General features: G+C 38.2%; 1 protein-coding gene and 1 pseudogene across 1 annotated transcript in view; both read left to right on the top strand.

The window, feature by feature from the left end:
* Cldn34 (claudin 34) overlaps positions 1-15788 on the top strand; it is a 37395-nt gene extending 21607 nt beyond the window's left edge. Inside the window, exon 2 of the mRNA XM_021152666.2 lies at positions 15139-15788. Coding sequence (XP_021008325.2) covers positions 15139-15788 — 650 coding nt within the window. The remainder of the gene's footprint in view (positions 1-15138) is intronic.
* Positions 15789-17019: 1231 nt separating this feature from the next.
* LOC110286424 (ras-related protein Rab-7a pseudogene) lies at positions 17020-17642 on the top strand (annotated as a pseudogene).
* Positions 17643-26065: the final 8423 nt, after the last annotated feature.

Here is a 26065-nt window from a genome sequence, read left to right as displayed (position 1 = left end):
GGTGTTTTGATTTGCATTTCCCGGATGATTAGGGATGTTGAACACTTTATCAGGTGCTTCTCAGTCATTCGGTATTCCTCAGTTGAGAATTCTTTGTTTAGCTCTATACCCCATTTGTTAATGGGGTTATTTGATTTTCTGGAGTCCAGCTTCTTAAGTTCTTTGCATACCTTGGATATTAGCCTCCTGTTAGATTTAGGATTGGTAAAGATCTTTTCCCAATCTGTTGGTGGCCTTTTTATCTTATTGACAGTGTCTTTTGCTTTACAGAAGCTATGCAATTTTATGAGGTCCCATTTGTTGATTCTTGATCTTACAGCACAAGGCATTGCTGTTCTTCTCAGGAATTTTTTTTCCCTGTGCCCATATCTTCGAGGCTTTTCCCTACTTTCTCCTCTATAAGTTTCAATGTCTCTGGTTTTATGTGGAGTTCCTTGAACCACTTAGATTTGACCTTAGTACACGGAGATAGGAATGGATCAATTCGCACTCTTCTACATGTTAACTACCAGTTGTGCCCGCACCATTTGTTGAAAAAAACCTATGTTTTTTCCACTGGATGGTTTTAGCTCCCTTGTCAAAGATCAAGTGAACACATGTGTGTGAGTTCATTTCTGGGTCTTCAATTCTATTCCATCGGTCTACTTGACTGTTGCTATACCAGTACCATGCAGTTTTTTTTTTTTTTTTAATCACAATTGCTCTGTAGTACAGCTTTAGGTCAGGCATGGTGATTTCACCAGAGGTTCTTTTATCCTTGAGAAGAGATTTTGCTATCCTAGTTTTTTTGTTATTCCAGATGAATTTACAGATTGCCCTTTCTAATTCCTTGAAGAATTGAGTTGGAATTTTGATGGGGATTGCATTGAATCTGTACATTGTTTTTGGCAAGATAGCCATTTTTTACTATATTGATCCTGCCAATCCATGAGCATGGGAGATCTTTCCACCTTCTGAGATCTTCTTTAATTTCTTTCTTCAGATGCTTGATGTTCTTATCATACAGATCTTTCACTTCCTTAGTTGGAGTCACACCAAGATATTTTATATTATTTGTGACTCTTGAGAAGGGTGTTGTTTCTCTAATTTCTTTCTCAGCCTGTTTATCCTTTGTGTAAAGAAAGGCCATTAACGTGTTTGAGTTAATTTTATATCCAGCTACTTCATTGAAGGTGTTTATCAGGCTTAGGAGTTCTCTGGTGGAAATTTTAGGGTCACTTATATATACTATCATATCATCTGCCAAAAGTGATATTTTGACTTCTTCCTTTCCAATTTGTATCCCCTTGATCTCCTTTTGTTGTCTAATTGCTCTGGCTAGGACTTCAAGTAAAATGTTGAATAGGTAGGAAGAAAGTGGGCAACCTTGTCTAGTCCCTGAATTTAGTGGGATTGCTTCAAGCTTCTCACCATTTACTTTGATGTTGGCTACTGGATTGCTGTAGATTGCTTTTATCATGTTTAGGTATGGGCCTTGAATTCTTGATCTTTCTAAGACTTTTTATCATGAATTGGTGTTGGATTTTGTCAAATGCTTTCTCCGCATCTAACGAGATGAGCATGTGGTTTTTTGTCTTTGAGTTTGTTTATATACTGGATTACGTTGATGGATTTCTGTATATTGAACCATCCCTGCATCCCTGGGATGAAACCTACTTAGTCAAGATGGATGATTGTTTTGATGTGTTCTTGGATTTGGTTAGCAAGAACTTTATTGAGGATTTTTGCATCGATATTTTAAGGGAAATTGGTCTGAAGTTCTCTATCATTGTTGGGTCTTTTTGTGGTTTAGGTATCAGGGTAATTGTGGCTTTATAGAATGAGATGGGTAGAGTATATTCTGCTTCTATTTTGTGGAATAGTTTGTGAAGAACTGGGATTAGATCTTCTTTGAAGGTCTGATAGAACTCTGCACTAAACCCATCTGGTCCTGGGCTTTTTTTGGTTGGGAGACTATTAATGACTGCTTCTATTTCTTTAGGGGATATAGGACTGTTTAGATCATTAACCTGATCTTGGTTTAATTTAGTACCTGGTATCTGTCTAGAAACTTGTCCATTTCATTCAGGTTCTCCAGTTTTGTTGAGTATAGCCTTTTGTAGAAGAATCTGATGGTGTTTTGGATTTCTTCAAGATCTGTTGTTATGTCTCCCTTTTCATTTCTGATTGTCTTCATTAGGATGCTTTTCCTGTGCCCTCTAGTGAGTCTGGCTAAGGGTTTAACTATCTTGTTGATTTTCTCAAAGAACCAGCTCCTCGTTTGGTTGATTCTTAGAGTAGTTCTTGTTTACACTTGGTTGATTTCAGACCTGAGTTTGATTATTTCCTGCTGTCTACTCCTCTTGGGTGAATTTGCTTACTTTTGTTCTAGAGCTTTTAGGTGTGCTGTCAAGATGCTAATGTGTGCTCTCTCTAGTTTTTTTTTTGGAGGCACTCAGAGTTATGAGTTTCCCTCTTAGAAATGCTTTCATTGTGTCCCATAAGTTTGGGCATGTTGTGGCTTCGTTTTCATGAAACTCCAAAAAGTCTTTAATTTCTTTCTTTATTCCTTCCTTGATTAAGGTATCATTAAGAAGAGTGTTGTTCAGTTTCCACGTGAATGTTGGCTTTCTATTATTTATTTTGTTATTGAAGTTCAGCCTTAATCCATGGTGATCTGATAGGATGCATGGGACAATTTCAATATTTTTGTATCTGTTGAGGCTTGTTTTGTGACCAATTATGTGGTCAATTTTGAAGAAGGTACCATGAGGTGCTGAGAAGAAGGTATATACTTTTGTTTTAGGATAAAATGTTCTGTAGATATCTGTTAGATCCATTTGTTTCATAACTTCTGTTAGTTTCACTGTGTCCCTGTTTAGTTTCTGTTTTCAAGATCTGCCCATTGGCGAAAGTGGTGTGTTGAAGTCTCCCACTATTATTGTGTGAGGTGCAATGTGTGCTTTGAGCTTTACTAAAGTTTCTTTAATGAATGTGGCTGCCCTTGTATTTGGAGCATAGATATTCAGAATTGAAAGTTTCTCTTGGAAGATTTTACCTTTGATAAGTATGAAGTGCCCCTCCTTGTCTTTTTTGATGACTTTGGGTTGGAAGTCGATTTTATTAGATATTAGAATGGCTACTCCAGCTTGTTTCTTCAGACCATTTGCTTGGAAAATTGTTTTCCAGCCTTTCATTCTGAGGTAGTGTCTGATATGGGTTTTTCCCTGATATGGGTTTCCTGTAAGCAGCAAAATGTTGGGTCCTGTTTGTGTAGCCAGTCTGTTAGTCTATGTCTTTTTATTGGGGAGTTGAATCCGTTGATATTAAGTATATTAATGAAAAGTAATCGTTGCTTCCTATTATTTTTTGTTGTTAACATTGGCATTCTGTTCTTGTGGCTGTCTTCTTTTAGGTTAGTTGAAGGATTACTTTCTTGTTTTTTCTAGGACGTGGTTTCCGTCCTTCTATTGGTTCTTTTCTGTTATCCTTTGAAGGGCTGGATTCATGGAAAGATAATGTGTCAATTTGGTTCGGTCGTGGAATACTTTGGTTTCTCCATCTACAGTACTTGAAAGTTTGGCTGGGTATAGTAGCCTGGGCTGGAATTTGTGTTCTCTTAATGCCTGTATTACATCTGTCCAGGATCTTCTGGCTTTCATAGTCTCTGGTGAAAAATCTGGTGTAATTCTGATAGGCTTGCCTTTATATGTTACTTGACCTTTTTCCCTTAATGCTTTTAATATTCTATTTTTATTTAGTGCATTTTTTGTTCTGATTATTATTTGTCGGGAGGAATTTCTTTTCTGGTCCAGTCTATTTGGAGTTCTGTAAGCTTCTTGTATGTTCATGGGCATCTCTTTCTTTAGGTTTGGGAAGTTTTCTTCTATAATTTTGTTGAAGATATTTACTGGCCCTTTAAGTTGAGAATCTTGATTCTCATTTACTCCTATTATCTGTAGGTTTGGTCTTCTCATTGTGTCCTGGATTTCCTGGATGTTTTGAGTTAGGATCTTTTTGCATTTTCTTTGATTGTTGTGCCGATGTTCTCTATGGAATCTTCTGCACCTGAGATTCTCTCTTCCATCTCTTGTATTCTGTTGCTGATGCTCACATCTATGGTTCTAGATTTCTTTCCTAGAGTTTCTATCTCCAGCATTGCCTCATTTTGGGTTTTCTTTATTGTGTCTAGTTCCCTTTTTAGGTCTAGTATGGTTTTGTTCATTTCCATTATCTGTTTGGATGTGTTTTCCTCTTTTTCTATAAGGACTTGAAACTCTTTAGCAGTGTTCTCCTGTATATCTTTAAGTGAGTTATTCAAGACCTTCTCGATGTCTTCTACCATCATCATGAGATATGCCTTTAAATCTGGGTCTAGCTTTTCAGGTGTGTTGGGGTGCCCTGGACTGTCTGAAGTGGGAGTATTGGGTTCTGATTATGTTGAGTGGTCTTGGTTTTTGTTAGTAAGATTCTTACGTCTGCCTTTCACCATGTGGTAATCTCTGGAGTCAGTTGTTATAGTTGTCTCTGGTTAGAGCTTATTCCTCTCCTGATTCTGTTATTGTCTACCAGCAGACTGGGGGAACTAGCTCTCTCCTGAATTTCAGTGGTCAGAGCACTCTCTGCAGGCAGGCTCTCCTCTTTCAGGGAAGGTGCACAGATATCTGGCATTCAGACTTGCCTCCTGGCAGAAGATGAAGGCCCAAAACAGGACCTGTCCCAGAAGCTGTTAGCTTTTGTAGTCCACACTCTCACCTGTGCAGAGTAGTCTTGGTGGAGTCCGGGATCCAAGACGTCTCCTGCAGATGCTCAGGCAAAGCCCTTCCGGGCCGGGCGGACACCTATCCTCTGGCAGGGAAGGTGCCTGGATGTCTGGAGCCCGAATAGGGGGCTGCCTCAGAAGCTCTGTTGCTCCCACCTGTCCAAAAAGCTATTAGCTTCTGTAGTCCACACTTTCACCTGTGCAGAGTAGTCTCGGTGGAGTCCGGGATCCAAAATATCACCCGCAGATGCTCCCCATTTGTCGATTCTTGATCTTACAGTGCAATCCATTGCTGTTCTTCTCAGGATTTTTTTTCCCTGTGCCCATATCTTCGAGGCTTTTCCCTACTTTCTCCTCTATAATTTCAGTGTCTCTGGTTTTATGTGGAGTTCCTTGATCCACTTAGATTTGACCTTAGTACAAGGCAATAAGAATGGATCAATTTGCACTCTTCTACATGATACACCAGTTGTGCCAGCACCATTTGTTGAAAAATCTGTTTTTTCCACTGGATGATTTTAGCTCCTTTGTCAAAGATCAAGTGACCATAGGTGTGTGGGTTCATTTCTAGGTCTTCAATTCTATTCCATCGTTCTACCTGTCTGTTGCTGTAGTAGTACTATGCAGTTTTTTTTATCACAATTGCTTGGTAGTACACCTTGAGGTCAGGTCTCCTGGGTGTTTGTTATTCCAGATAAACTTGCAAATTGCCCTTTCTAACTCAGTGAAGAATTTAGTTGGAATTTTGATGAGGATTGCATTGAACCTGAAGGTTGCATTTGGCAATCTACATTTTGACTATATTAATCCTGCCAATCCATGAGCATGGGACATCTTACCACCTTATGAGATCTTTTTCAATTTCTTTCTTCAGAGACTTGAAGTTCCTATCATACACATCTTTCACTTCCTTAGTTAGAGTCACACCAAGGTATTTTATATTATTTGTGACTATTGTGAAGGGTGTTGTTTCCCTAAGTTTTTTCTTAGCCTGTTTATCCTTTGTGTAGAGAAAGGCCACTGATTTGTTTGAGTAGATTTTATATTCAGTTACTGCACTGAAGCTGTTTATCAGGTTTAGGAGTTCTCTGGTGGAATTTTTAGGGTCACTTATATATACTATCATATCATCTGCAAATAGTGATATTTTGACTTCTTCCTTTCCAATTTGTGTCCCATTGATCTCCATTTGTTGTCAAAATGCTCTGATTAGGACTTCAAGTACTATATTGAATAAGTAGGGAGAAAGTGGGCAGCCTTGTCTAGTTCCTGATTTTAGTGGGATTGCTTTGAGTTTCTCTCCATTTAGTTTGATGTTGGCTACTGGTTTGCTGTAGATTGCTTTCATTATGTTTAGGTACGGGCCTTGAATTCCTGATCCTTCTAAGACTTTTATCATGAATGGGTTGGATTTTGTGAAGTGCTTTCGCAGCATCTAACGAGATGATCATGTGATTTTGTCTTTGAGTTTGTTTATATAGTGGATTACGTTGATGGATTTCCATATATTAAACCATCCCTGCATCCCTGGGATGAAGCCTACTTGGTCATGATGGATGATCGTTATGATGTGTTCTTGGATTTGGTTTGCAAGGATTTTATTATTTTTGCATTGATATTTATAAGGGAAATTGCTCTGAAGTTCTCTTTCTTTTTTGGGTCTTTAGGTGTTTTAAGTATCAGAGTAATTGTGACTTCATAGAACCAATTGGGTGGAGTACCTTCTGTTTCTATTTTGTGGAATAGTTTGAAGGTCTGATAGAACTCTGGACTAAACCCATCTGGTCATCTGCTTTTTCTGGTTGGGAGACTATTGATGACTGCTTCTATTTCTTTAGGGGAAATGGGACTGTTTAGATCGTTAATCTGATCCTGATTTAATTTTGGTACCTGGTATCTGTCTAGGAAGGTGTCCATTTCATCCAGGTTTTCTAGTTTTATTGAGTATAGCCTTTTGTAGTAGGATCTGATGGTGTTTTGGATTTCCTCAGGGTCTGTTGTTATGATCCCTTTTCATTTCTTTTTTTGTTAATTAGGATGCTGTCCCTGTGCCCTTTAGTTAGTCTGGCTAAGGGTTTATCTATCTTGTTGATTTTCTCAAAAAACCAAAAACCAAAAAACAAAAAACAAACAAACAAAAAAAAAAAAACAAAAAAAAAAAGCTCCTGTTTTGGTTGATTCTTTGTATAGTTTCTTTTGTTTCCACTTGTTGATTTCAGCCCTGAGTTTGATTATTTCCTGCTGTCTACTCCTCTTGAGTGAATTTGCCTCCTTTTGTTCCAGAGCTTTTAGATGTGCTGTCAAGCTGCTAGTGTATGTTCTCTCTAGTTTCTTTTTGGCTGCACTCAGAGCAATGAGCTTTCCTTTTAGGAGTGCTTTCATTGTGTCCCATAAGTTTGGGTATGTTATGGCTTCATTTTTGTTAAACTCTAATTTCTTTCTTCTTTTCTTCCTTGATCAATCTATCATTGAGTCTCAGAGTGTTGTTCAATTTCCATGTGAATGTTGGCTTTCTATTATTTATGTTGTTATTGATGATCAGCCTTAGTCCGTGGTGATCTGACAGGATGCACAGGATAATTTCAATATTTTTGTATCTGTTGAGGCTTGTTTTGTGACCAATTTTATGGTCTGTTTTGTAGAAAATACCATGAGATGCTGAGAAGAAGGTATATCCTTTTGTTTTATGATAAAAATGTTGTATAGATATCTGTTAAATCCATTTGTTTCATAACTTCTGTTAGTTTCAATTTGTCTCTGTTTAATTTTTGTTTCCAGGATCTGTCCATTGATGAGAGTGGGGTGCTGAAGTCTTCTACTATTTTTGTGTGAGATGTAGTGTGTGCTTTGAGGTTTACTATAGTTTCCTTAATGCATGTGGATGCCCTTGCAATTGTAGCATAGATATTCAGAATTGAGAGTTCATCTTGGAAGATTTTACCTTTGAGTGCCCCTCCTTGTCTTTTTTGATAACTTTTGGCTGGAAATCCATTTTATTCGATATTCGAATTGCTACTCTAGTTTGTTTCTTCGGACCATTTGCTTGGAAAATTGTTTTCCAACCTTTTACCCTGAGGTAGTGTCTGTCTTTGTCCCTGATGTGGGTTTCCTGTAAGCAGGAAATGTTGGGTCCTGTTTATGTAGCCAGTCTGTTAGTCTATGTCTTTTTATTGGGGAATTGAGTCCATTGATATTTAGAGATATTAAGGAAAAGTAATTGTTGCTTCCTGCTATTTTTGTTGTTAGAGTTGGGATTCTGTTCTTGTGGCTGTCTTCTTTTAGGTTTGTTGAAGGATTACTTTCTTGCTTTTTCTAAGACATAATTTCCCTCCTTGTATTGGAGTTCTCCCTTTATTATCCTTTGAAGGGCTGGATTCATGGAAAGATCATGTGTGAATTTGGTTTTGTCATGGAATACTTTTCTTTCTCCATCTATGGTAATTGAGAATTTTTCTGGGTATAGTAGCCTGGGCTGGTATTTGTGTTCTCTTAGGGTCTGTATAACATCTGTCCAGGATCTTCTGGCTTTCATAGTCTCTGGTGAGAATTCTGGTGTAATTCTGTTAGGTCTGCCTTTATATGTTACTTGTCCATTTTTTCCCTTATTGCTTTTAATATTCTGTCTTTATTTAGTGCATTATTATGTGTTGGGAGGAATTTCTTTTCTGGTCCAGTCTATTTGGAGTTCTGTAGGCTTCTTGTATGTTCATGGGCATCTCTTTCTTTAGTTTAGGGAAGTTTTCTTCTATAATTTTGTTGAAGGTATTTGCTGGCCCTTTAAGTTGAAAATCTTCATTCTCATCTATATCTTAGTTCGGTCTTCTCATTGTATCCTAGATTTACTGGATGTTTTGAGTTAGGGTCTTTTTGCATTTTGCATTTTCTTTGAATGTTGTGTCCATGTTTTCTATGGAATCTTCTGCAACTGAGATTCTCTCTTTCATCTCTTGTATTCTGTTGCTGATGCTCACATCTATGGTTCCTGATTTCTTTCCTAGGATTTCTATCTCCAGAATTGTTTCTCTTTGGGTTTTCTTTATTGTTTCTACTTCCATTTTTAGATCTTAGATGCTTTTGTTCAATTCCATCACTGGATGGTTTGGTTGTGTTTTCCTGTAATTCTTTAAGAAATTTTTGTTTTTCCTCTTTAAGGACTTATACCTTTTTAGCAATGTTCTCCTGTATTTCTTTAAGTGATTTATTAATGCCCTTTTAAAAGTTCTCTACCAGCATCATGAGATATGATTTTAAATCCGAATCTTTCTTTTCGGTGTGTTGGGGTATCCAGGACCTGCTGTGATGGTAGTATTGGTTTCTGATGATGCTGAGTGGTCTTGGTTTCTGTTAGTAAATTCTTACGTTTGCCTTTTGTCATCTGGTAATCTGTGCTGTAAGATGTTCTAGCTGTCTCTGGCTGAAGCTTGATCCTCCTGTGATTCAGTTAGCCTCTGTCAGCACTCCTGGGAGTACAACTCTGTCCTGAATCCCAGTGGTAAGAGCACTCTCTGCAGGCAAGCTCTCTTGCAAGGAAGGTGCACAGAGGTCTGACGCTCAGATCTGCCTTCTGGCTGAAGATGAAGGCCTGAAGGGATCTTGTCCAAGAAGCTCAGTTGTGTTTGTGGCAGGCCTGTGTGGTCTCCTGAGTGGACTGGTCTCTGAGAGACCTGGGATAAAAGATACAGGCGCTCTCACCTGAGTCCTGGGGTCAGAACCCTCTTAGGAGGCTGACTCTCCTCACTGATCCTAAGATCCTGGGTGTTCTAGGACGCATGCAGCATAGAGAGTCCTCTGGGGACCATCCACTAAGTTCATGCCCAAGGTGGCCTGGGACTGGTGCCGACCTGAATGAACCTAGTCACTGGTTGGGTGGATTTCCTGTGTCCCTGTTCCTGCTGGCACAGGCCCCTCCCCTTGCTTTGGAACAGATGTTGCATTCCACTCACCAGTGATCCCAAGATCCTGGGTGTGCTAGGGCGCCTGCTTCGTGGAGAGTCCTCTGGGGATTGTGGGATGTCTGCCAAGTTCTCGCCTAAGGCCGACTCTTCCTTTTCTTATGTCTCCTTGATCTCCTTTTGATGTCTTATTGCTCTAGCTAGAACTTCAAGTACTATATTGAATAAATAGAGAGTCTCTGATTTTAGTGGGATTGCTACAAGTTTTTCTCCATTTAATTTGATGTTGGCTGTTGCTTTGCTATATATTGCTTTTATTATGTTTATGTATGTGCTTTGAAACCAAAATTTTGATCTCTCCAAAATTTTAACATGAATGTGTGTTTGATTTTGTCAAAGGATTTTTCAGCATCTAATGAAATAATCATGTGATTTTTTTTCTCTTTCAGTTTGTTTATGTAGTAGATTATGTTGATGGATTTTTGTATATTGAACCATGCCTGCTTCCCTTGGATGAAGCCTACTTGATTGTGATGAATGATGTTTTTTATGTGTCCTTGGATTTGGTTTGAGAGAAATTGGTCTGAAATTCTCTTTTTGTTGAGTGTTTCTATGGTTTAGGTGTCAGGGTAACTGTGGCACCATAGAATGCATTAAGTAGCATTCCTTCTGTTTCTATTTGTATTTGTATTATTCTTTGGAGTCTGGTAGAATTCTGTACTTAAACCATATGGCCCTGGGCTTTTTTTGGGGGGGTGGATTTTAATGGTTTCTTCTATTTCCTTGGGGGGTTATGGGATTGTTCAGATAGTTTGCCTCATCTTGATTTAATTTTTGTATGTGGTATCTGTCTGGAAATATATCCATTTCATTTAGATTTTCCAGTTTTGTGGAGTACAGCTTTTGAAGTAAGACCTAATGACTTTTTAAATTTCCTCAGTTTCTATTGTAATGTCTCCATTTTCATTTCTGATATTGTTAATTTGGATGTCTCTGCCTTTAGTTAGTTTAGCTAAGGGTTTGTCTATCTTGTTGATTTTTGTCAAAAAAACAGCTCTTGGTTTGTTGATTCTTTTTTTTTTCTTTTTCTTTTCTTTTCTTTTCTTTTTTTTTTTTCTTTTTTTTTTTGGTTTTTCGAGACAGCGTTTCTCTGTATAGCCCTGACTGTCCTGGAACTCACTTTGTAGACCAGGCTGGCCTTGAACTCAGAAATCAGCCTGCATCTGCCTCCCGAGTGCTGGGATTAACGCCTGGCTTATTTTGTTGATTCTTTGTGTTGTTCTCTTTGTATCTAATTGGTTTGTTTCAGCCCCAAGTTTGACTATTTTCTCCCATAATATTTCTCTTGGGTATGTTTGCTTCTTTTGGTTCTAGAGCTTTAAGGTGTGCTGTTAATTTGCTACTATGAGATCTCTCCAATTTCTTTATGAGGGCACTTGGTTCTCTGACTTTTCCTCTTAGCACTGCTTTCATTGTGTCCCATAAATTTGGGCATGTTGTGCCTTCATTTTCATTGAATTCTAGAAAGTCTTCATTTTCTTTATTTCTTCTCTGACCAAAGGATCATTGAGTAGAGAGTTCTCTCTCTCTCTCTCTCTCTCTCTCTCTCTCTCTCTCTCTCTCTCTCTCTCTCTCTCTTTCTTTCAATTAGATATCTTCTTTATTTACATTTCATCATTTACATGTTATCCCCTTTCCTAGTTGCCTCTCCAAAAATCACCTATCCCCTTCCCTCTCGCCCTGCTCCCCAACCTACCCACTCCCACCTCCTGGCCCTGGCATTCCCCTATACTGGGGCATAGAACCTTCACAGACCAAGGGCCTCTCCTCCCACTGATGGCTGTGCATGTGTATGCCTGCTGCGTGTGTGTGTTTGATTCTCTTTTTTGGTTTTACTGTGAGATGATCAATTACTTGTGTCTTCTTGAGTGTAGTTATCTTCCTTGTGTTGGAGCTTTCTTTCTAGTATCCTCTGTAGGGCTAGATTAGTAGAAATACATTGTTTAAATTTGGTTTTGTCATGGAATATCTTGGTTTCTCCATCTATGTTGATTGAGAGGCTTGCTGAGTATAGTAGTTGGGTTGGCATCTGCAGTCTCTTAGGGTCTGCAAGATATCTGTCCAAGATCTTCTCGCTTTTAGAGTCTCTGTTGAGAAGTCAGGTGTAATTCAGATAGGTCTGCCTTTATATATCACTTGATAGTTTTACCTTGCAGGTCTTAATATTCTTTCTTTCTTCTGTACATTTAGTGTTTTAATTATTATGTGGCAAGAGGATTTCCTCTTCTAGTCCAATCTATTTGATGTTCTGTAAGCTTCTTGTACATTTATTGCCATCTCTTTATTTAGGTTAGGAACATTTTCTCCTATGATTTTTTTTAAAGATGTTTTCTGGCCCTTTCGAAATTGAATCTTCATCCTCTTCTATTCCTCTTATTCTTAGGTTTGATCTTTTCATAGTGTCCTAAATTTCCAGACTGTTTTGAGTTAGGACCATTTTTTTTTATATTAATGAGCATTGTATTTTGGCAATATTGCCAATTGTTTATTTACTTTGAAGTGAATACAGTATCAAATTTCTATTTTATGAATATACTAAGCATAATTTACTATTTTTACAGTGTTATAAAAATCTAAAGTCTTTGCATATAAAGGTCAACCAGTTGAGCTATATAGTAAGCCTTCATTTGGCTTTATTGTTGTTGCCATTGTTTTTAATTTTGAAATATGTCTTACAATACTTCAATATTCACTATCCCAGGCTGGACTCAAGCCATGATCCTATGACCTCTGCCTCTCAAGTGTTTATAGTTGTGCACCACTACATCTGACTCATTTAATTTTTGAAAGTTGAAATGTCCTTTAAAACAAGTAGAAAAAATAATAACAACCATTTTCAAGTTTCCAGTTGGAAACCATGGATCAGTATATTCTTAAAGTATCCCCCTTTATTAGGAATGTTTTCCTTGAGATTCTTATGTACAATTAAATGATCTAATCTAAACTACAAAGTTTGAATTCCTAGGAGAGTTTTCCAAGCAGTGATGAGGTCAGTGTGACAAATGAGTAGGGTTATAGCTCTTTCATTTGATTTTCAGTTGCCAGTGAATCATTAAGTGTTACCCAGGCCAGTCTTTTATGATTAGTTTTTTCTCTATACAATTCTCCATTTTAGTTCAATAAAAGGCTCCTTTCCTTTCAAATATAAATTGAAAACAATTATAATAATTTTGAAAGATTTGAAAATGATAAGATATGATATACATTCACAATGTCCAGTCCACTTATATTTGGCAGCTTAAATAAAGTATTCTATCATCCATCCTCTCTTGGTGAGTTTAGAGTTTTGTGTCTAAATCATTTTCTATCCTAACTTATATTTTCATCCTAAAACATCCTTTTTGCTGACAGGAGCCTGATATAGCTGTCTCCTGAGAGGCTCTGCCAGAGCCTGACTAATACAGAGGTGGATGCTCAAAGCCAACCATTGGACTGAGCATGGGGTCCCCAATGGAGGAGTTAGAAAAAGGACCCAAGGAGCTGAAGGGTTTTGCAGCCCCATAGAAGGAACAACGATACCTCCCAACCAGACCCTCCAGAGCTTCCAGGGACTAAACCACCAACCAAAGAGTACACATGGAGCCACCTATGGCTCCATATGTAGCAGAGGATGGCCTTGTCGGTTATCAATGGGAGGAGAGGCCCTTGGTCCTGTGAAGGCTCGATGCCCCAGTGTAGGGGAATGTCAGGATGGGGAATCAGGTGTGGGTGAATGGGTGGAGGGAACACCCTCATAGAAGCAGGGGGAGGGGAGATGGGATAGGGGGTTTTCGGAGGGGAAACCAGGAATGGGGATAACATTTGAAACGCAAATAAAAAAAAATGTCTAATAAAAAAAAAAACATCTTTTCAAACCTAGGACATCTTCTTAAATGCTAAACAACTTAGGTTGAATTTGTGAGACTATAACTATCTAGTCTTTAACCCAATCAGAGATCAGAGAAGGGAGTTAAGAACTTTTCACATTTGGTATCTTCTTTGATTGATGTATTCATTTCTTCTATGGTATCTTCTACACCTGAGATTCTCTCTTCCAACTCTTGTATTCTCTTGGTGATGCCTTGCATCTGTAGTTCCTGTTCTCTTCCCTAGGCTTTCCACCCCATGGTTGCCTCCATTTGTGTTTTCTTTACTGCTTCTATTTACTTTTTAGGTATTGGACCATTTTATTCATCTCCCTTGCCTGTTTGATTGAATTTTCCTGTATTTCTTTAGGGAATTATTTATATCCTCTTTAAAGGCCTCTATCATCTTCATGAGATGGGATTTAAGGTTACAGTCTTGCTCTTCAGCTGTGTTAGAATATCCAGGGCTTACTGGATATTCTAGGAGTGCTGGGTTTTAATGGTGCCATATTGTATTGGCTACTATTGATTATGTTCTTGCATGTGCCTTTCACCTTCTGGTTGTCTCTGGTGTTGGTTAGCCTGGGTATCCTAGGTTGGAGCAGGACTCCTAGGAGGCAGTTGAAGTTGTGTGTGTCAGGTTAGAGCAGCCCTCCTGGGAGGTAGGCAGAACTGTGGGATGGGGTGCACTGTGCTGATCCAAGACTCCTCCAGGTGTAGGTGAGGATGGAAGGAAGATGGAGCTCCAACAGAGCCCAGGGATGCTAGGCTTGCTGGGGTTACAGCAGGAGTGGGGGTTTGGAGTGGAGCATGTGTATAACCTGTAGAGTCAGCCTCTTGGGAGGCAGGCAGAGCTGTGGGGTGGGGCACAGTGTGCTGATTCATCACTGCTGCAGGTGTATATGCAGACTGGAGGGAAGATGGAGCTCTAACCACATACTGGTTTCTATGTATTCTAGATTTGCTTCAAGGTGAACATTTTCTTAGGTTCCTAAATTCTCATCTCTTTTGACATGTGGTAAGTATTCTAGTGAATTGGCTTGCTCCGGCTTGCTCCAAGATAATATACACTGAGCAGTAAATTGTATTTGTTTACCAGAATCTTCTATTATTTTTTGTTAATGAATTAATTATTAACTAATCCATCATTTATTAATATATATTATTATATTAATATATTATATTAATATATATTATATATTAATATATATTAATATATGGTGATATATATATATCACTATGAAGCTCTGGCTGGCCTGGAACTTAAAACATAAGTTATACTAGTCTTGACACTTCCCAATATTACAAATTGGTGATCATCTTTGCAGCTGAATATCTATATTCAAATTTCATTGTCTATTTGAACCAGCAGTCAGAAATGGAGCTGTTAGAATTTACTGTCAAGCCATAGTAAATATTCCTAGAAGGATCTTCTCATAATTTGCTCAGGCCACATTCCCAATAGCAATTTCTAGAACAAAGGCCCATTTTCTCAAACATAAACACTTATTCCTTCCTGTTACTAGTCACCCAACTGACAATGCCCCAGGCTTGAGGAGCCTGTCCTTATTTTATCTTGTATTTCTTTGCAGGTGTCCAGTGTTCACTGTCATCATGATATTGTTCAACAAAGGTTCCAGTCGCCAGGTAGGAGGTTTTGCTATGTCCACCATAGGATGGATTATTTGCATCACCTCCATGGGCCTCCCACAATGGCGAGTGTGGTATGCAAAGGAACCTGTGATCTCTTATCCTAGTATGGCCTTTGTTGGAGTGTGGAAAACCTGCATCTACCACTATGACAACGTCAGCAATATTAGAATGTGTTACCATTACAGCTACCATGACACCTTCATTCCTTTGGATATTCGTGTTTCTCAGCACCTGATGTTGATTACCAGCCTTTTCTTGCTGGTTGCAAAAGCGGCTGCTGTTTATGCTCTTAGAAATGTGTACACGGGAAGACAAGAGAAGAGTGTCACCTACAATGCCTTTGGCCTTTCAGCAGTTCTGAACATCATTGGCAGTAGCTTTGTCTTCCTTGCTGTCTTGTGCAATTATTTCTCCATCATAAACAAGGAGGGGATTGCTTTTCCACCATCTTTCCATATGCCCTTTTACCCACATACTCAGCAGGTTGGCATTGCTATGATACTGGCATTTCTAGCAGCCATCCTGTTCTTGTGTAGTGGTGTGATTTTCATCTCTTACTCCTTTCCCTTAAACATACAAGTCCTTCATAAAATCTGAAAGTGAATGTGCACCACCTTGAAAAAAATCCAAAACTTCATGTTGTTACAGCAAGGATTTTTGAGATTATCTGAAAACTAAGGGACTCAACAATGCCCAAATGGCCTGTGACAGAAAATGGCAAATGCCTCTTTATTATCTTTTCTGTCGCATTTGTTTTATTACTTCAATGGTCAGATTATGGACTTACATTAAAATAAACTTACCCACTTGTCAATTGATCCTATGAAATTTCAGTTTTAATTGATTTCAGTGGAGGAAAATAATTAATAAACATAGCATATATGAAAATGAATGTTAGATCACATTAATCTTTCATATTATCCTCTGATTTCAAGTCTAAAATCAAAAGCTGACATATTTACCATGTCATAATAATAGCATCTCTGACATATGAAGTTTACCAAATGTATCAAGTTGACAGATCAGTGTTAGAAACATCCCCTGGATATTATGAAACTCAAGAGTCTGAATATGTCTATATTTCCTTTAATAAGCAATCATTTCCCTCTGTGTCTGACCTAACAGACCTATCATGCTAGCAGGCCACTAGGTACCACTAACTGAAAATCAAGAATATTATCTGATAACATGAAATCAATAGCAGAGATTTTCCCACTTCGCTGTAATTCAACTACCTAATATTCACACGTGCATTGAAAAAATGCCTTAGATTATGACTTCATTTTATTCCTTAACCATAAAAGCTTCATGAGTAACTATTAAAACTTTATATATGATAAACAAATATCCTTTCACTCATTCATTTCTTGTTCTACATTGTTGCCCTATTTATCTTCTAATAGGGATATCATGTCTAAAGTTCAGGCCCATTAAATCTCATTGATAATCCAGTGATTCTTATGATGTTCTTGTCTTTCAGTGCTCTATCCTATAATGGTCTAGAGTTGACTGGAGACTCAGACAACATCACCCTATAGTCTGTGTATAGACCCATTCATCATCCAAAAAATTCTTTCTAAATTCTCGAATTTTTCCATTCCTGAGCACTCACTAACAGCCATTTCTGTCACAATTACTCGTAAGGACCCTAATCAGTTTCCCTGAAGTCCCTAATACACTTAAACTCCAAGATAATTAAAAGACTAATGATAAAGCCTGATGGAGTGGCATTGTCTATTGTTGGGACTGGGAAGCTCCAAGGAGCTCACTGGAACTGGAGTTAGATTTCTGTGTCTCTGCTTGCTGCTGTGGACCCCACACTTAAAGAATGACCTCTAGGAAGAAAGTGCTGCTGAAGGGCATGATTCTGGGAGATTATGGTATTGGAAAGGCATATCTCATGAACCAGCATGTGAATAAGCTCAGTAGCCAGTACAAAGCCACATAGCCACATACTTTCTCACCAAGGAGGTGATGGTGGATTACAGAATGGTTACCATGCATATCTGGGGCAGTTCTGGTAAAAAATGGTTCCAATTTCTTGGTGTGGCCTTCTACAGAGGTTCAGATTGACGCATTCTGGTGTTTGATGTGACTGCCTCCAACACATTCACAACCCTTGACAGCTAGAGAGACAAACTTCTTATTCAGGCCAGCCCCTGGGATCCCAAGAACTTCCCTTTTGTTGTGTTTGGAAACAAGATCAGCCTCAAAGACAAGGCAAGTGGCCACAAAGAGAGCACAGGCTTGGTGCTACAAAAACAAGCAAACAACATTCAAGACTTCAAGACCAGTGCCAATGTGGAGCAGGCCTTTCAGACAATTGCTCAGAATATCCTTAAGCAGTAATCAGAAGTGGAGCTGTACAATGAATTCCCTGAATCCATCAAGCTGGACAAGAATGACCAAGCCAAGGCCTTTGAAGAGCTGAAGTTATTGAAGGGGCAGTGAGCACAGAGCATAAAGTTCTTTACAGGCCAAGAACACACGCCTAGGCCTTCAATCTGCATCCCTCCCTTCTCCAAACAGAACAACAGCTGCCAAAAGAAACTCTGCCAAACACAGTTATCTAACTCACACACACACACACACACACACACACACACACACACACACACACACACACACACACACACACACACACAGAGAGAGAGAGAGAGAGAGAGAGAGCTGCTCACCATGAATCCTTTTTATGGCATATGATGGAGACCCTGGGCATCCTGAGGTGCAGTGGGCATGGAAGGATTACTGTTTTGTCCTCTGGAGGCTGAAGGAATAGTTTACAGTTCATATGTATCTTCTTCTCTGATTTTTGAAGAATCTTGTGTTTTATTTACCCCTACCCCTCCTTGAAGATCCTGTGGGAAGGCTGGTGCCCACGCTCCATTCTGAACAGGCTATTTTGTATGTATCTGTTAATAATTGTTAATTTTAACTAATTAGAACTTTTTTGTAACAGCATCCATTTATTATGTAATGTTTCTTAGAAAAGAATCTTATAATGTTAATATGTGCAACCAATTAAAAATGTATAAATTTGCATAAGGAATTCCTGGATTGTGTGTTTAAGTCCTTTAATGAAGGCATGCAAGATGTAGGGTTAAACCTTGTCTGGATTACAGAGTGCTAGAGACTCAAATTTGGAAGTCCAACTAATAGCAGTATTCTGTAGATACAAAAAATTATGTACTACTGTTTTTCACCACATGGAGGCAAATTTTATTATTTCATTTTATATTCACTTGGTAGTTATGGCATGTGGTGCCTGTACATAAACACATGACCTCTTGGTTGACTGCACTTAAGATAATTATTCTCTAGATAAATAATACAAAAAGTAATTAGGAAGGGATAATATATCATTCATTTTTCTATACTGGTGATTCTGACAAACAAGTCTGAATCTCATCAGATAGGTATCAAAATTAATACTTATGAACTTGTTATATTCCATGTCCTTTTACCTCACTTCCTCCTCACAATAGCCCTTGGTATATTAAAATCAATTTAGAGGTTCAGTTTTAAACTTAGGTAGTGTGAGTTCTTTTAATTAATTAATTAATTAATTATTTTTTTACACTCCACATTTCATTCCTTCCCCTGTCCATCCTTTCCATCCTGTTCCACATCCCATACCTCCTCCCCACCTCTCTGTCTCCACATGGATGTCCCCACCCCCACCCCACCTGACCTCTAAACTCTCTGTGGCCTCCAGTCTCCTGAGGGTTAGGTGCATCATCTCTGAATGTACACAGACCCAGCAGTCCTCTACTGTATGTGTGTTGGGGGCCTCATATCAGCTGGTGTATGCTTCCTGTTTGGTGGTCTAGTGTTTGAGAGATCTTGGGGGTCCAGATTAATTGAGACTGCTGGTCCTTTTACAAGGTTGCCCTGCTCCTCATATTCTTGCCTTCCCTAATTCAACAACAGGGGTCAGCTGCAAATATCTGCATCTGACTCTTTCAGCTGCATGTTGGGTTCTGGAGTGTGGTCATGCTAGGTCCCTTTTTGTGAGCTTGCCATAGCTTCAGTAATAGTGTCAGGCCTTGGGACCTCCCCTTGAGCTGGATCCCACTTTGGGCCCATTGCTGGACCTTCTTTTCCTCAGGCTCCTCTCCTTTTCCATCCCTGTATTTCAGACAGGAACAATTATGGGTCAGAGTTGTGACTGTGAGATGGCCCCCCTCTCCCTCATTTGATGCCCTGTCTTCCAGCTGGAAGTAGGATCTATATGTTCCCTCTCCATACTGTCGGGCAGTATGGTCCCTCCCTTTGAGACCTGAGAATCTCTCACCTCCCAGTTCTCTGGAACATTCTGGATGGTCCCCCCAACTTCCTATCTACCAAGATTGCTCAGGGCTTCAGTCCTTTTCCCTTACCTGATCAGGTTCCCCTCCCCTCTCATTCCCACCCCCATCCAATTTGCCTCCCAGGTTCCTCCCTCCCTCCCCATTTGTGATTGCTTTCTTCTCTCTCCCAAATGGGACTGAGGCATCCTTACTTGGGGACTTCAACTTGTTGACCTTTTAGAGTTCTGTGGACTGTGTCTTGGGAATTCTGTACTTTTTTTTTCTTTTAGCTAATACCCACTTATTAGTGAGTACATACCATGCATGTCCTTTGGGGTCTGAGTTACCTCACTCAGGATGATATTTTCTAGTTCCATCCATTTGCCAGCAAAACTCAGGATGTTCTCATTCTTAATAGCTGAGTAGTAATTCCATTGGGTAAATGGACCACATTTTCTGTATCCATTCTTCTGTTGTGTGACATCTGGGTTGTTTCCAGCTTCTGGCTATCACAAATAAGGCCGCTTTGAACATAGTGGAAACATGTGCTCCTGTGGTGTGGTATGGAATCTATGGGGTATATTGCCAAGAGTGGTATAGCTGGGTCTTCAGGGTAGATCTATTTCCAATTTCTGAGGAACTTTCAGATTGATTTCCAGAGTGGTTGTACCAGTTTGCAATCCCAGCAGCAATCGAGGACTGTTCCTCTTTCTCCACATCCTCTCCAACATGTGTTGTCACCTGTGGTTTTGATCTTAGCCATTTGGATTGGTGAAAGGTGGAATCTCAGGGTCATTTTGATTTGCATTTCTCTGATCACTAAGAACTTTGAACATTTCTTTAGGTGCTTCTCGGCCATTTGAGATTCCCCAGTTGTGAAATCTCACTTTAGTTCTATACCCCATTTTGGGGGGGGATTGTTTGGTTTTTTGGTGATTAGTTTTTTGAGTTCTTTATATATTTTGGATATTAGCCCTCTATTGGATGTGTGGTTAATGAAGTTTTTTTTCCCCAATCTGTAGGTTGCCAATTTGTCTTATTGACTATGTCCTTTGCCTTACAAAATGTTTCCACTTTCATGAGGTCACATTTATCAATTCTTGATCTTAGAGCATGAGCTACTGGAGTTCTATTTAGGAAATTTCCCCCTGTTTCAATGAGTTCAAGGCTCTTTCCCACTTTCTTTCTACTAGAGATAGTTTATCTCGTTTTATGTTGAGGTCCTCAATCCACTTGGACTTGAGATTTGTGCCAGGTGACAAATATGGGTCTATATTAATTTTTCTACATACAGACAACCAGTTAGACCAGCACCATTTATTGAACATGCTTTCTTTTTTTTTCATTGTATATTTTTGGATTCTTTGTCAAAGATCAAGTGTCCATAAGTGTGTGGTTTTATTTCTGGGTCTTCAATTCCATTCCATTGATCAACATATCTGTCTCTGTACCAATACCATGCAGTTTTCATCACTATTGCTCTGTAGTAAAGCTTGAGGTCAGGGATGGTGATTTATCCAACTGTTCTTTTATTGTTAAGAATTGTTTTCACTATTCTAGGTTTTCTGCCTTTACAGATGAATTTGAGAATTGCTCTTTCCATGTCTTTGAAGTATTGTGTTGGAATTTTGAAGGGGATTGCATTAAATCTACAGATTGCCTTTGGTAGGATGGCCACTTTTACTATGTTAATTCTGCCAATCCATGAGCATGGGGGATCTCTCCATTTTCTGAGATCTTCTTCAATTTCTTTCTTGAGAGACTTGAAGTTATTGTCATACAGGTCTTTCACTTGTTTGGTTAGAGTTACCCGAGATATTTTATACTATTTGTGGCTATTGTGAAGGGAGTTGTTTCTCTAATATCTTTCTCATCCTGTTTATCATTTTTATAAAGGAAGGCTACTGATTCATTTGAGTTAATTTTATATCTGGCCACTTGCTGAAGTTGTTTATCAGCTGGAGAAGTTCTCTGGTAGAATTTTTGTGGTAGCTTTTGTATGCTATCATATCATCTGCAAATAGTGATACCTTTATTTCTTTTTTGCCAATTTGTATCCCCTTGATCTCTCTCTCTCTCTCTCTCTCTCTCTCTCTCTCTCTCTCTCTCTCTCTCTCTCTCTCTCTCTCTCTCTCTCTCTCTCTTTTGCCTAGTTAGCACTTTGAGTACTATATTGAATAGATATGGGGAGAGTGGGCATCCTTGTCTTGTTCCTGATTTCAGTGGGTTACTTCAAGTATGTTTCCATTTAATTTGATATTGGCTGTTGGTTTGTAGTAAATTGCTTTTATTGTGTTTAGGTATAGACCTTGAATTCCTGTTCTCTCCAGTACGTTTAACATGAAGGGGTGTTGTATTTTGTCATATGCTTTTTCTGCATCTAAGGAGATGATCATGTGATATTTTTCTTTGAGTTTGTTTATATAGTGGATTATGTTAATGGATTTTTGTATATTAAATCAACCTTACATCTCTGGGATGAAGCCTACTTGATCGTGGTGAATGAGGTTTTAATGTGTTCTTGGATTCAGTTTGAAAGAATTTTATTGAGTATTTTTGCATCGATATTCATAAGCGATATTGGTCTGAAGTTCTCTTTTTTGGTTGGGTCCTCGTGTGGTTTAGGTATCAGAGTAATTGTGGCTTCGTAGAATAAGTTAGGTAGTGTTCCTTCCCTTTATATTTCATGGAATAGTTTGAGGAAAATTGGTATCAGGTCTTCTTTGAAGGCCTGGTAGAATTCTGCACTAAACCACTCTGGCCCTGGGTTTTTTTGTTTGTTTGTTTGTTTGTTTGTTTGTTTTTGGTTGTGAGGTTTTTAATGACTTCTTCAATTTCCTTGTGTGATATGGGCCTGTTTCAATAGTTTACCTGCTCTTGATTTAACTTTGGTATGTGGCATCTATCTAGAAAACCATCCATTTCATCTAGATTTTCCAGTTGTGTTGACTATAGGCTTTTATAGTAGGGTCTGATTATTTTTTTAATTTCCTCTGTTTCTGTTGTTCTGTCTCACTTTTCATTTATGATGTTATTAAATTTGATACTGCCTCTGGGCCCTTTATTTCATTTGGCTAGGGGATTATCTATCTTGTTGATTCTCTCAAAGAACCAGCTTCTGGTTTTGTTGACTCTTTGTATTGTTCTCTTTGTTTCGATTTGGTTGAGTTCAGTCCTGAGTTTGACTATTTCCTGCCTTCTACTCCTCTTGGGTGAGTTTGCTTCTGTTTGTTCTAGAGCTCTCAGATAAGCTGTTAAGTTGTTAGTGTAGGATCTCTCCAGTTTCTTTACCAGGGCACTTAGTGCTATGAATTTTCCTCTTAGCGCTGCTTTCATTGTGTCCCATAAATTTGGGTATGATGTGTCAACATTTTCATTAAATTCCTGGAAGTATTTAATTTCTTTCTTTATTTATCTGACCAAGTTATCATTGACTAAGAAGTTTTTCAGTTTCCACATGTATATGGGCTTTCTGTAGTTTTTGCTGTTCTTGAAGACCAGCCTTAGGCCATGGTGATCTGATGAGATGCATGGTATTATTTCAATCTTCTTATATTGGTTGAGGGTTGTTTTGTGACCAATTATATGGTCAAATTTGGATAAGGTACCATGAGCTGCTAAGAAGAAGGTGTATTCTTTTGTTTTAGGGTGAAATGTTCTGTAGATATCTGTTAAATCCATTTGGTTCATAACTCCTCTTAGTTTCTCTGTGTCTCTGTTTAGTTTCTGTTTCAATGAACTGTCCATTGGTGAGAGTGGGGTGTTGAAGTCTCTCCACTATTATTGCTTGTGGTTCAATGTGTGTTTTGAGCTTTAGTGAAGTTACATTTATGAATATGGGTGCTCTTGCATCTGGGGCATAGATGTTCAGAATTGAGAGTTTCTCTTGGTGGATTTTCCCCTTGATGAATATGAAGTGTCCTTCATCACACTTGATAACTTTTGGTTGAAAGTCTATTTTATTGGCTATTAGGATGACAACTCCTGATTGTTTCCTGGGACCATTTGCTTGGAAGACCTTTTTCCATCCTTTTACTCTAAGATAGTGCCTGTCTTTGTTATTGAATTTAGCAAAATGCTGGATCTTGTTTGCATATCCAGTCTGTTAACTTATGTCTTTTTATAGGTGAGTTGAGTCCATTAATATTCAGAGATATTAAAGAGAGATGACTGTTGGTTCCTGATATGTTTGTTTTGTAGGTGGCTGTATGTGCTTGTGGTTCTCTCCTTTTGGCTCTCTTGTGAGATGCTTAATATCTTGTCCTTTCTTTGGTGCAAGTACCTTCCTTGTGTTGGAGTTTTCCTTATAGGATCCTCTGTAGGGCTGGATTGGTAGATAGATACTGTTTGAATATGGTTTTGTCCTGGAATATTTTGGTTTCTCCATCTATGTTGATTGAGAGTTTTGCTGGGTATAGTAGCCTGGGCTGGCATTTGTGTTCTCTTAGAGTCTGCATGACCTCCAACCAGGCTCTTCTGGCTTTCATAGTCTCCATTGAGAAGTCTGGTGTAAATCTTATAGGTCTACCTTTGTATGTAACTTGTCCCCTTTCCCTTGCAGATTTTAATATTCTTTCTTTGTTCTGTGCGTTTAGTGTTTTGATTATTATGTGACGAGAGGATTTTCTTTTCTGATCCCATTTATTTAGTATTCTATAGGCTTCTTGTACCTTTATGGCCATCTCTTTCTTTAGGTTGGGGAAGTTTTCTTCTATGATTTTGTTGAAGACATTTTCAGGTCAGTTGTGTCAATCTCTTCTATGGTATCTTCTACACCTGATTTTCTCTCTTCTATATCTTGTATTCTGTTGGTGATACTTACATCTGTAATTCCTGGCCACTTTCCTAAGTTTTCCATTTCCAGGTTTGCATCCATTTGTGTTTTCTTTATTGTTTCTGCTTCCACTTTTAGGTCATGGATTGCTTTATTCAATTCCTTCACCTGTTTACCTGTGTTTTCCTGTATTTCTTTCAGTGAGTTATTGAAATAATCCTTTTGTGTGTGTGTGTGTGTGTGTGTGTGCGTGTCACAAATAAAATTTATTATAAAAACTTGCAAATAACATATCATAGCTCAATATTAACTGGATCCAAAGCATGTGCAACTCAATGAAGTTCTATACAATTAGAATTGGAATCTGGAGTGGACAATCTGGAGCTTCACATTCAATTTTAACCACCAACATCCCCCTCCCCAAATTCCACGACAGAATTAGATCTAGAAAAACAATTAGTTTTATATCCTTTCATAACTTGCATCTGTAACCTGTATCCAGTACTTCCTCATTCCCTTGTATTTGCCTTTCTTGTTCTCTCTCATCATGCTATTCTGCACTCACTTGTACACTTATTTACACACAAATACAAGCTATCAGCTAGGTCCCACACACAAAGGAGAACATTTAATATTATACATTCTGAATCTGTCTAGATTCCAAACATGATGGAGAACATTGAATGTCATACATTCTAAAACTGTCCACTTTCCTGCGAATTTGTAAAGCTTACTTTTTCTCTGTGTTCACCAGTACTCATATGTGCTTTTTCATATCAACTCACCTGTTGGTGAACAACTAGGTTGATTCTAGTATTTTTCTATAGTAAATAAATGTGGGACAAGGTGCATATATCTCTATGATATGGTGTGGAGTTTCCTGGGTATATGTGAAAACATTAAATAGTGTGGTCACATGGTTATTCTATCTTTAATTTCTTTAGAAATATATAAACATATTTCCACATTGGCTGTATTAATTTGCACCCTCAGAAAGAGTGAGCAAGTTTACCTTTCTCTCTATACCCTCTTTAACACTTGCCCTCAGATTTGCTGATGACATCCATTCTGAGGTGGCAACTTAGAGCACTTTTAATTTGCATTTCCATGGTATCTGGAGATATTGACCCATTTGAAATTGGTTATTGTTCATTTGATATCTTTTATTATTTTTGAAAACTACCTATTTTATTATTTTTGAAAACTTGCTCATTTGTTGGTTGGCAGTTTTATTCCCTTAGCATTTATTTTCTGTGTCATAATTATAAAGAAATTTCATATTCCAAGATTAGAAAATTATTCTCCAAAAAAGAAAATTATTCTCCAATACATTATTTCATTATGTAATGTTTTATATGTTTACACTTCAATTTACTATAACATTTATATAGGAAACTACCCTTTTCCAAAAGGAATTTTTCCAATGTTACTTGCTTAAATACATCTTTTACTAAATGAAATAGTACATTTTTCTATAATAAATTTACATGAAGACTAGGCAAGTGTTTGGATTTTACATATTGACCTGTAGGTCTGTTAACTATCATACCTTCCTGGAAAGTCTTAGGTTTTACATCACAGTAGAATTTAGACATATTTTAATCATCTAGTTCCTGTTTTAGTCATTACCATAAACATATAGTTATGATTATCATCTTAACTTGCAAAGGGCTTTCTTTCTTATTTTGTAGAACATGATTTTAATATTTTCAACTGATACTATTCAACAGACAGAATAATTATTTTAAGATATATTTCATTATTATGTCTCTCTTTTCATTTCTGATTTTATTAATTTGGATACTGACTCT

This window comes from Mus caroli, unplaced genomic scaffold, assembly GCF_978045245.1.
Source record: "Mus caroli unplaced genomic scaffold, Mus_caroli_1 scaffold_5, whole genome shotgun sequence".
In the NCBI taxonomy this organism is placed as follows: domain Eukaryota; kingdom Metazoa; phylum Chordata; class Mammalia; order Rodentia; family Muridae; genus Mus; species Mus caroli.
This window is presented reverse-complemented; position numbering and strand designations above follow the sequence as displayed.